Here is a 13,047-nt window from a genome sequence, read left to right on the forward strand (position 1 = left end):
GTGCTCACCGTAGATATTATTACGATGAAACACCTATATGTGTATGGTGACAATGAATAGCGCCGCTGTCTGAGTAGCGTTATTTTCTCGAATGCTATTGTCACTCCGGTAGTACGTCACAATGATGTCATATGACGTCATGTCGACCGGGCAGCTGGCACTCGCAAGTTCTAACATAGGGCCCCTGGCCTTTCATCCAAGGGCTCTGGGCTCGATCCGGTGAGGTGACAATAGATTTGTGCGATTTTCTCAAAGCCTGAGTATTTGTGATTGTTTCACTTAAAAAGAAAAAATTCTGAACCTGTCATTTTTTTTATTGTATTTTTCGACGACATGGCTCAAGTGTACCTATACTAACACGGTTCATGTATACTTGTGCCATGTAGAGGCTATAAATTATGGTTGTCATGTATACTTGTGCAAAAAAATGTGCAAGTATGCAGTTATATCCATAGCCGCCTTTACATCACACCTATTAGATTTCTCTCTCTCGGCACCCCTCCCACTATGTTTTGTTTCATGTTAAAACTATCGAACCTCATAGGAATATAGTACGCTCAATCAAACTGATTTTTCAGAATAGATAATGGAAACAATAATAATGAATTAAGCATTTACCCAAAAAGCTTTGATTGCCTTAGGAACTTCTAATAGCTATTGCAGCAATTGACATTAATTTATGAAACATTTGAAACGCACTTGAATTGCTGATGGCCACAGAAAAATTAATATTATGCAAGTTGAAAGTGCATTGGAACATAGTGGCATTATTTATGACCAGCGGTTCACTTCATTGCTTACTCACATATATGCATTTCGCTCACACACTTCTTAACCTATTCTCTCACGTAAAATACGCTGGCTTTATTGAAATAGATATCTACCAATCTATATTGGTATTCAAATCTACACATTTAGCTGTGAATATTGTCTTTTGTCATTATATTGCTGTGCTTATGATATTATTGTAAGCTAAATAGTCTCATTGAGCACATCGCCAAGAATGTTGACAGGTGGCACTGCCACCAGGTAATTTATTCTAGTTATTTATAATAATTGATACGGTCAGTCGTTTCAGACAGTCATAAGATACGTTTTGAAGATTTCAATAGAAACGTTAGGAGACGGATGATAGTATTTTAACTTTTATTGGCTTTTTAAAATAACAATTTTTTTTATCCTATAAAAATTTCAAATACATAGGTATGAAGCATTTAAATTAGGGAAGTTAGATTTTTTCCGGATCAATTACATGAGATTATTTTATTTAGTATAAAAAATATAATGTAACCTTTTTATCAAAATCTCTTTTAAGAACACGTGTTTATAATTTCTTACAAGAGTTTTTTCTTCTTCCATTGTTTCTTTTTGCCTCGAATATTTATTTTTTACTGTAAACATGAACAAGCAATGCCAAAAATAATTCACATTTTCTCAAATTAGCATAAGCACTTGAAACGTTTGTCTAATAACAACTTCATATAAAAAAGACATGCCGTGCCCCTTCTTACTTTTTTTGTTTTGCTTTTATAGACACAAATTAATTCAACTTAAATAATGCATTATAACGGTTCTTTAGTTAAGTAGCATTATAATTCCAGTCGTATTTCATAAAATTGTAGAGAAAGACAAACACAATGAAAAAAAACTTGGTGTCATAGAATGTGAGGCTGTTATACAAAGTTAGTAGGTAATAATAATATATCCTCCAAACTATGGTGTAAAAACATCACGTTTTATTTAATAATATTAACAAGTAAAAGATATTCATATTCGAAATGGTCAACGTATGTAGTAGTAGTAGTAATATTTAATGAAAACAATTTTAACATGCATCATAAAAACTTGTTATATTTGGAATTGTCGCATATTTACTAATTTACAGAATTGACTGTGCGAATCTAAAGTGATTTTGAAATGCTTTCAGTTCTTGACAGATGCTGGTGGGAATAGTGCAAAGTTTGTACAAATCAATCTAGTGTGAAATATTTTACAGCTAATTTTTTTTTCTTTTATTTTGTTAACTGTCAATTCATGGTGGAACTGTATTGTATTGTTTGATTTAATAAAATGCAACTTTTTTGTAGTGTTCCACTTTTAATCAATAAATTAGGACCAGTTTCGGCCGCCTCAGAGGGACATTTTCAATTGAAGTTGGCTGAAACCGGTCGTAATTTATTGATTAAAAGTGGAATAAGTACTACAAAAAAATCGCGTTTCATTAAATCAAACAACAATCTTACAGCTAATTGAAATATTAGTCTATATTTCATCCTCACTTCAGTACAGACCGACAAACTTATCTGTAGAATGGCCAAAAATGGAACTACGAACTACCATAGGATGCCATTTTGAAAATGTCAGATTTTGTCCAGTTACGAGTCTTGATTGGCAAGTTTTCGACAGTGGCTCCCCCATCACCATTACTCAGATAAGTTTGTAGGTCGGTACTCTTTGTGTTACCTGTATTCCCGTTTCCATGGTGAAATATAGTTTAGTTATAAAGCATTCTGGAAGACCTGTTTTTTAAAAAAATATTTATTTCTAGTGGTGCCTATGGGCTTAGTCTATGCTTATAGGCCCCCGCACGGTGGGGTTGTAATAAAAAAAACATAACCAGTAATGATTGTTAGACATTCGTTCAACACATCAAGTTTTCATTTTGAAATGCACATTTAAAAATGTGTAACTTTTGGTGACAGTTGAATAGGGTAAGGCATAGACTAATATACTATATGGGTAAGGTGATAGGAATCTCAACTTATTAATTTAACATCCAACATAAAATAATACTGGTAGAGGAAATTTTTTCAATTCTTGAGATACGGTATAGAATATTTTTGATTCCTGAGAATAATCCTAGATTGCCTTTTTGATTTCTCAAGATGATTATGTTAAGGTTTTAAACTTTTTTGTAGGTTTGAGGAAACATTTCTTATAAATGAAATTTTCCTCATTTTTTACTCACCACAATGTTTGAAACCGGACTCGCCAAGGTATTGCATCGTGCTTCCTTGGAGAGTATAGCACCTGCAGGAATGGGACGATTTGGCACCGCGAACTGGCCTCGGGCGATTGGCCTCCGGTTATTGGCCGCCGGTACAATCGGACGCCGGCCTAATTGGCCTCCGGGACGATCGGACGCCGGTGCAATCGGGCGCCGGCCCAATTTAACACCGGCCCAACTGGCCGCCGGGAGATTGGACGCCGCACGGCTGAATAAAATGCGCAAAGGAAAAGACCTACGTAATGACTTGGTAGAGAAAGTAGACGCGACACTTTAATATGGTTCTATCTACTTAGTGGTTGTACCTAATACATTTTGCGCTTAACGTATTTTTATTATGATTGATAATAATTATTACTTATGCTTTATGCTGTTTATAAAAAGAAAAGAATTCTTTCCTCGTCAGGACTTGAAGATGTGCGCATAGTTAAGTAGTTTATTGTGTATACCTACCTATTCATATTAAAAAAACAAATATTAATAATGAATTGGTTAGTTAAAATAATATCTTTCGGCGTTTTTTCGATTTCATATTATTATAATTGAACTTTATATGTATACATAACAGTGGCGAAGGGTGGGGGTAGGCTGTTAAGATCCGCCATAAACAGTGCACATTAAACTTTTTCAGACATAGATATTTGTTTTCGTTGAAATAAGACTATAATTTACAGATAATGTTGATTAGTTTTTAAAATTCAATTAAACCCTGAGAAACCAAGCCAAAATAGATAACAGTCAAAAAATACATGTATATCTATAAAATATCTACAATTATGCAATTAAATCATACATAACTTTGAATATTTTATAAATAGAATAATATTTTATATATATTATAGTTTGGTTTAGGCAGGGCTTAATGAATTTAAAAAAATAACCAACAATATGTGCAATATGTATTTTTAATCCAACGAAAACAAATTACTATGAATGAAAAAGTGTGCACAATTTTGTCGTTTTGCCCAAATTAGACCAAAACTATTATGGTTTCGTTTAGGCAGGGTTTAGTTGATTTTTAAAAACTAACTAACACCATCTGTAAATTGTAGTCTTAGTTCAATAAAAACAAATACATATGACTAAAAAAGTTTAGTGTGCACTATTTATAGCCTACCTCCGCCCTTCGCCACTGGTACATAATCCGTAAATAAGTATTTTGAAGATTATGAAATTACAAACAATATAATTAGGTAAACCACTTGAAAGATACCCACATACCTTATTTTTATATTACATTATTATTTGAAATGTGTTGGTGAATCGATCTTTAATAATTAGGCACAATTTTATACGTAATAAATAAAATAAGTCTAAAATAATTAGCAAACTACACCGTATTCAGTACCTACTTTATTATATATTATGTTGACAAAGCGGATTTGTATGTAGGTATATATTATTATTAATACACTATCGTTTGAAATAGGTAGTAGGTATCTTTGACTTAAAATTGCTTATTCCATTTTTATTACTAAATGTATTTTATAAAAAACGCGTTCATAGTGTGGTATATTTTTTTACATTATTTTAAAAATAAGTTGAGTAGAGTGAAGTAGATATTAATTTAAGTCGAAATGTTCATTTCTTAAAAATTTCACCTTTAATTTAAATGTGTATTTCATCAATACATATTTTTGTTGAAAGATAGATAGTATGGCTAACATTAATAAATTATTATAAACATTATTATAGACGCTAAACCAAGAGATGTCACGGAGACTTGAAGCTTTCGAGATGTGGCTGTATCGACGCATCCTCAAAATTTCTTGGACTGACTGGGTGACAAATGTTGAAGTTCTTAATGGAATAGGGAAGGACCACGAAGTTCTACGTAGTATTAAAACCAGGAAACTACAGTACCTCGGCTACATTATGAGAGGACAAAAGTACAGTATTCCCCAACTTGTCATTCAAGGAAAGATTAATGGTAAGCGTAAGCGGTAAGCGAGGACGGCGCCGCATTTTATGGCTTAAAAACCTCCGTGATTAGTACGAGTGCAGCTCCACTGAACCATTCCAGGTAGCAGACAACAAAGCTAATATTACCTTGATGGTATCCGACCTCCGCTAGGGGATGGGACAATAAGAAGAAGAAGATAAATATTTATTTCTGAAGAAAATGTCACATAAAATGAAAATGTCAAAAAGGTCAAAATTCACTGTCGGAATATGAATACGTATAATATAACTAAAATAGTAAACAAAATAGTAATAAGTAACAGTGTAAACTTAATAATTATATATTCTCTTTGACAACAAAAGTCAATACCACCACCTGTCACCTGAGCAAGGCTGTTTTCAAGCCAACTCGATTCCGGCGTCCTGAAAGGCTACTAAAAACCATCCACACATTATATATGGTGGATACAGAATGGTGACATGACTTGGGAAGATAATTAGAAAATAAATAATCTAGGAAAAAAATTATATTGACTGGTGAAACATTTCACCGAGCATTGATTTATATTTTACGAGTTGTATTTTTTTGTGTAACTACGTCGAAATATATAATACCTATTATATAAATCACTAGGAAGCCGATGTTTGTAATAGGGAATTATTTTTAATTTACCTGTGGAAATACCTGGGTACGTGCTAAGGCCCCATGTATTTAAAAATAATCTAATTACATTGAGAGTCAGGGGTTAAAAATGATTGGTCATTTTCATGAGAATCATACAAAATATTATAATAGCGTTAAAAATATTTTTAATAAGACAAGAATTTCTAAAAATGTCTAACTCATCGGCTAATAGTCTAAGGGCCGGGCCATCCAGTGGATTCGTCAAAATTCATTATACCTAGCCAAACAAAAATATCAGCAAAATATAATATAAAACACTGGATTGATCCCGAAATCGATAATTCAATACCTACTTTGATTTAAAATACAAAAGCCGATTGCCAATAAGTAACGTAATTTAGAAAGTGCTTCAGAGAGAATTGTAAAAACATTAGCTCACTTCGATACAATTAGATAGGACTCGTATAGCAAAGTGGCCAGAGCACGCATCTGGGCGCGAATCCTGCTGGATGTCGTATTTTTTTAGTTGGGTTAAATAATACTGGGTAATTATTGAGTTTGGAAGAAAATAAATCATTAAATCGACATTAACTGATTATATTGCAGCACGTATTTATAAATTTAATAATTATTAGCATAACACAAATTATGACTTATAATGTAGAATTGAACAAAATTTAATATGTATATTAAATATATCGATGACCCAATCAGATGAACCTTTTATAACTGCGACCGGTTTCGTCCACCCAGTGGCTAGTCTAGTCAGTACGATAAAAAATTGCGTTCTATTAAATTAAATCAATAATACAATTCATTTCCACCATGAATTGACAGTTAACACAATAAAAGAAATATTATAGGAGTGAACACAGTTTGAAAACCCCTTTTTTGGAGAAAAAATAGGTTTAATAGTATTATCTCGATCAGGGTTGGCGAACCTTTTTACGTACGCCGGCCAAAATTTCCCTATTATAATTTTTCGACTGTCTGACATACCGAGCAGTTTTTCATGAGAAAAAAGATGAAAAACGGTTTTTAAGAATGCTATTGAAAAAGTTTAAAGATTATAATTGAGTTCTCGAGTTTTATTTTCACCATGTTTCTAGCCGAAGGCTAATCTTTTATTCGTTGAATAATTTTTTCCTTGTTTTCAAAATTTCAAGGAGATCGTTGAAGCATTTTAGCAACGCTTCTTTCATATTAATATATTCCCTATCACTAAGCGGTTTTCCATTTTATCGATTATGTTTGAGGTAAAACAATAAGCAGCTGTTTATATTTGAATGACTGCGCATAAATTTCATCAAGTTGTCATCATTGTTGGTTGAATATTTTTATTTTTAATCTGTCATTTTTGCCTGAAATTTCGTCGATTGGTAAAAATAATATTAACACCGAAGAAAACACGCATTATTAAATTATTGTAGGTTTTTTTCTCTTTTTAAAATAAAACATTCGTGTGCCATGAAAAATTATCTCGCGTGACACTAGTGTCACAGGCTCGCCATCACTGATCTAGGTGCATTCTGTAGGGTTAATGCTTTTAACCTTTGCATTATCTCCTTAGTAATAGTATTTTGAGATGTTTAAAAAATACCTAATGATTATTTACCTTTGTATACATAGACCATAATTTCGGGGCAGATTTTCATAACAACTAAAAATGGTAAAATAAAAAAAATGTATACTCCTCGTCATAGACATTTTCTTTGATCATTGTGGCAGTGTCAGTGTAATATTACTTACATAAATTTGTGACATTTATAATAAATTCACGATTGAATATAAGTTCCACAACGTTATTCCTGTTCTTCGGAAGCAGATTAATGCAACTCCATTTTTTTCAGAAATGAGTTTTTGACAGAATAATTAAGATGAAACCATTTTTAATAATTGATAAAAATGTCCTACAGTCAATCTTCGTGACTATCTAACTAAATGATTGCCAAGTTCTTGTCGGTTGACTTTGGGATCAAGACAATGTGTCGGAATGATGGGCTATTTTCGCGTAAGAGGCAATATGATACTAATCCTTACTGCTTATTTTAATAATAATTTAGTTTATATTCTAAATTTAATTAAACGTTTTTTTTTTTTTTAATATTCTAACAGTGCTTTAATGAATTAAATTTACCGAAAAGATGATCGCCTTTTGTTTATGTTTTTAGTTTTTATTAGCTATAGGCATTCATGAAAAATATAAATTGTTTTTTTGCTCTTTGAAAAAAAATGAGAATATGGCAGTTGCCGCCGCCTGCCTCTGAGGTATAGATTATTTATTTAGTAGATTCTAATGTAATGAACAAGGAAAGGCCTCAGAAATACAATCATTTAAAGGTGCTGATAACCGTATTTAAAAAATATACAGGATTATGGTTGTAGAAATCCAATTGCATATTATAATGGACTCTTTCACAACTACAAAATGTCTCAATACGTCCGATAGTTTTTGTATAACTCCAAGTGGGCTTAATACTCAATAACCTATATATTTATAAGAATATAAATACATTACTTATGAGGTATTAGATACAATAAATAATATGAATCATATTATATAATTAATTGCCATACAAAACCAATGATTTAAGAATTCTATGCGAGAGTTAATTTGAAAACCTTTAACAATAAAAAGGAACCTAATTGTCAATTTTTTTATAAATAAAACAATTTAAAAAAAACTGTAGGTATCCATTAACTAATTATTGGGTAGGTATGGATTTTTAAATTTATATCAATTAAAAACATGTTATTTGTAAAATTATGAATAGGTACCCCCAAACTGTGTAACCTATAATATGATAAAGTATAAAACGATTATTTGGGAGGATTGACTTATCCAGTATTCAAAATCGTGTTTAAATGACTAAAACTTCCAATAAAGTTACAACTTCGCTTTGTCAACATAATATATAATGTAATATGTAGGTAACTTTCAAGTAGTTTACCTACTTATATTGTTTGTAATTTCATAATCATCAAAATACTTATTTACGGATTATGTACACATATAAAGTTCAATTAAAATAACATGAAATCGAGAAAACGCCGAAAGATATTATTTTAACTAACCAATTCATTATTAATATTTGTTTTTTTTTTAATATGAATAGGTAGGTATACACAATAAATTACTTAATTATGCACATCTTCAAGTTGTGACGAGGAAAGAATTCTTTTCTTTTTATAAACAACACAAAGCATAAGTAATAATTATTATTAATCATAATAAAAATATGTTAAGCACAAAATGTATTAGGTATAACCACTAAGTAGATAGAAGCATACTAAAGTATCGTGTCTACTTTTTCTGCCAAGTCGTTACGTAGGTCTTTTCCTTTGCGCATTTTATTCAGCCGTGCGGCGTCCAATTTCCCGGCTGGGCCGGCGCCCGATTGTACCGGTGTCCGATCGTCCCGGAGGCCAACTGGGCCGGCGTCCGATTGTACCGGAGGCCAATCGCCCGATGCCAAATCGTCCTAGACCCGGCACCTGCAATGCACTTGTTCTGATATTGTCCAGTTTAGCAGACTGCTTGCAAATAAGTAAATGACTGGTGATTATTGTGATCCTCTATGAATTATTCTCAAAGTTTTCATTGTGCAGGTCTTAGTCAACTTTTCTTGTAGGATTAGCAGAAATAATGTTTTTAAAATGACACAACTGATATATTGAAATAATAATAAAAACAGGATAGGTACTGGGCACAGCTAAGGGGCTGTCCTCTAATATAATGATCACCATGACGACTAGTGCTTGCAATTTCTTGACTATTCTCGAATATTTGATATTCGAGAATGACTTATTTATTTCTTGAGATTTCAAGAAATTGTCATATAAGGTATTTAAATCTCGCATCCAAACTACTCATGAAAAACATGCCTTTTCACTCGCATGTATCTGGGCCTATAGATGGTTGTAAAAGACAGCAACATCTTTATCGCTTCATGTGTAATTTTGAAAGCATTGTAGCTTTTGACACCCAAAAAAATGAGATTGTTTTGTTCTGAACTTCAATGCATGTTTACTGTCTGAGCAAAGATTACAAAGTGCTTTTGTTAATACTTCAGGCTTTTTTATAATAATTTAGTAATGTTTATTGAGCCTTCATCAAGATTTCATTTAAGGGCCCACATGCCCAACATTAAGGAATGTTCAGGCTAATGCTTTGAAAATACCATAAAAACTACATTTTGACCTACGTTGGGAATGTGGGCCGTTAAATGATTAAAGCAGTATCAATAAGGGATGTCTATTCTTGAAATAAAATAAAAACAGTATCATTACATTTTTTAATAACAAAAATATTTTTAAATATAATGATATAAAATGACATACAAATTCGACAAAATAAGTTAAGTCACATTTTTATTGCAAACGCTTTCACAGGCATCGGTAACATTACTATGTGAGAACTTTACTGATCATTTTGTGCGGTAACGGTGTTCAATGGAGACAAACTATTTTTGTAAGACAATCGCAATTAAGGCGTTAAATATTATATTTTATCTTAAAAGTTACATGTATTTATTGTAAGAATTACTAAGATCGTAATTTTCCAACGAACAATCTTATATCTTCCAGACAGATGCAAACGATTCAATGTGAAAGATAATTTGGAATGACTTCATATGTAATAATCTTTATAATAATTATTACTGGATAGGAATGTTTCTAAGATCATCGTTTGGATACAAATAATTTTTAAAAATCTATGTCTATGTGTCATGGTATTAATATTTTTAGTTAACATTAAAAATCGCAAAATTTTATACAACATCTACATCAAAAAGTTATATATAAATAGGACATATTTTCAATGCTACAGTTGAAACTACAATTCAAGCTAGTTAGTATGAGTGACTATTTTATTGATATCCAAATTACATTTCCTCAATAATATAATATTATAAAACTATAAACATCTTTATTTACGCCCAGCTAAGTCATTAATGATAAGTTTACAAAATTTACAAATAGTTCTCTTATCATACTACACAATGGAATAAATAAGAAGACAAAGCTTTCATACTGTAAGATGCAGTTTCAATCAAATTTATACTTTTTACTGGACTTCATAAGAATAAAATTTCTTAATATGTCAGTATCCATCCATATTATACTCCTATCAGTGACATTGATCTGTGTATGTATTTAAGTCGGCTCCACACACATCCATGTGTTTGTATGAATATTAAGAGTTCTTTATGTGGTCGGCGATTTGCGTATATTGTATAGTACGGTATGTGATAATACACAGACAATGTTCGCTCTATATTCGTCGATCCCCTCGGACATTCGTACGGGTGAACGCATCAACTTGAGCCAGCTTTGGAATGTCTACTATATGATCGATTTAATAATTTTATTACTAGACACAATTAAGAAACTATCACTATACGGTAATATATATTGTAACAACTTTTTCCTTATACAGTAATATTCAATTATTATCTATGAGAATGGCAGTTGATATAACGGTAAAGGTCACTTACTGTCATGTGTCACTATTATAACATGCTTCACAATTATTAAATGAACCTTTTCATACTTCAAAATAGCCAACCGGGGATAAAATAGTGTCAACCCTCATTTTGGTTAAAATTGAATTGAATATGTGTGAGAATTGCCCCTAATATAAGGTATTTATTTAAAAAAAACTGGTTTAAAATTCGGCTAAGGGTGTTTTTAGAATTTAGGCGAGTTAAATTAGACTTTTTATTCAAAAATATTTCTCAGTGATATTTATGATTTCGCAGGTGATATTAAGCCAGATACATTTAAACAAACAATAATAATTTATGCAAAGGATCTCTATGACTCATTTTTAAATTAATCAAATTGATATTATGCACATACATAGTTTAAACTTGATTTTTCTCGAAATTAAGAATACGAGGGTGACAATTCAATCTCGGGCTCTACATGTTGCCAACCCACACGATGTTTTACAAACAAGCTTACAACCAGAAAGTAGATAAATAATTAAAAAAAAATATTATGTGATTTGCTCTAAATAAATTATTATACTTATTTTTTTAATTGCCAATGAAATTTAATTCTCAACAGTCTGCGGTTAAAGTGCGACATTTTCTAAATCATAGATGGAAAAATCGAAGGAGTCTCTTAATTCAACCTTTTTCTGCTTGACCTCTTCAATTGAGATATTTGTTTGGACCATAGTTTATTGTTGAGATACTCGCCCAGAGCGTAAAGACTGACGCCCAATAATAAAGTTCCCAAATAGAACAAGATCCTCAGGGGCCAGTTCAGCACTTCGATGATGGGGTAGACCCAGACACCGGAGTAATAATAAATCACGTGCATCCAAATCAAATATGTGATCAAAAAGAGAGACAGTCCGGTGAGGCCTTGTTTCTTGGTGGGGTATTGTCTGAATGTCAAGAACATTTCCAAAAGAATAAAGACCATTATATTGGTGTGCATCAGATGGTTGAGCCACGTCGGGAAGTAGTCATCCAAGATCTTCGGGAACACGAGTTCTCTGTCGACGGCCATGATGCCCCAGAAAGTGATGCCAACAAACAGAGCGCATGGGAATGCTAGAGAGCTAAACAAATAATCCTTCACGCGTCTGATCATCGGCATTTTTGATGGCACATTTTCGTTGGATCCTATGAAGTCATTGAGTAAAGCGATGGCGAAGTATATGGTCTGCAACGCCTGGAACAAAGAAAAAATAATAATTAGTATGGTTTAATGTATTCACTTATTTACCAACAGTGAAGGACAATAATTATTAATAGATGAAAAATGGTTAAATAATATATGGATAGGTATCTTTTTGCCACCATGAGAAAAATCATTTCTTATACTATGGAGAATTCTCTGCGTAATATGAATGAGGCAGTGCATAGATCACTTAACTGACTGACATGACTTTTGTAAATTGAATGAAATTTTTTCAGTGGCAATAGGTAGGCAGGAGAATAAAAGTGGTTTGTGGAAAGACAGTCGGGGTCAGATGACAACGCAAACATGCATATTTCAACAGGGAAACACTTTATTTCTATTGGAAATATATTGTGTGTGTCATACTTCCGTGTAGTAACTAATCCCGTGGGCTTTTTTATCTTCATAAAATTGTTTTTGCATATTTTATGAAACACATTTTTCAGAGTTTGTATTGGCTCAGTGTGACATTACAGGTTGACAGGCTGAATATAACTGACAGCCAGTCCTACACAAACACATAAACTGGCATACTAAACGATCTCTGGAATAAAAGCGGCTGTGCTCCCTGTCTTATTGTGACTGAATAAGTAAATAAGGGTTTTTTTGAAGCCCGTTGCATTTCTGCTTCAAGCAGTGTTTGGCATTCGTATCAAACAACCACAAAGTGTGTGTCGGCGACTCCCGATTAATATATTTGATAGAAAAAAATGCAGTGATGCCTAATGCTCTCAATCAGCTGAAAATAAATAGACGTCATAATGTAGGAAAGTGACGTTTAATGGTTAGGCAAACCGGTAGGTATACATATTTATTA

The 13,047-nt window shown here is 32.2% G+C and overlaps 1 protein-coding gene across 4 annotated transcripts in view; it reads right to left on the reverse strand.

Annotated features, from left to right (window-relative positions):
• Positions 1–10,377: 10,377 nt before the first annotated feature.
• Positions 10,378–13,047, reverse strand: part of LOC147068331 (androgen-induced gene 1 protein-like) — a 60,554-nt gene continuing 57,884 nt past the window's right edge. For all 4 annotated transcript variants that reach the window (XM_085952595.1, XM_085952597.1, XM_085952594.1 and 1 more), the window contains exon 2: positions 10,378–12,221. In XM_085952595.1, coding sequence (XP_085808721.1) covers positions 11,664–12,221 — 558 coding nt within the window. In that variant the 3' untranslated portion in view covers positions 10,378–11,663. The remainder of the gene's footprint in view (positions 12,222–13,047) is intronic.

This window comes from Rhyacophila brunnea, unplaced genomic scaffold, assembly GCF_057557595.1.
Source record: "Rhyacophila brunnea isolate RB1 unplaced genomic scaffold, BYU_Rbru_1.0 scaffold_3, whole genome shotgun sequence".
Taxonomy (NCBI): domain Eukaryota; kingdom Metazoa; phylum Arthropoda; class Insecta; order Trichoptera; family Rhyacophilidae; genus Rhyacophila; species Rhyacophila brunnea.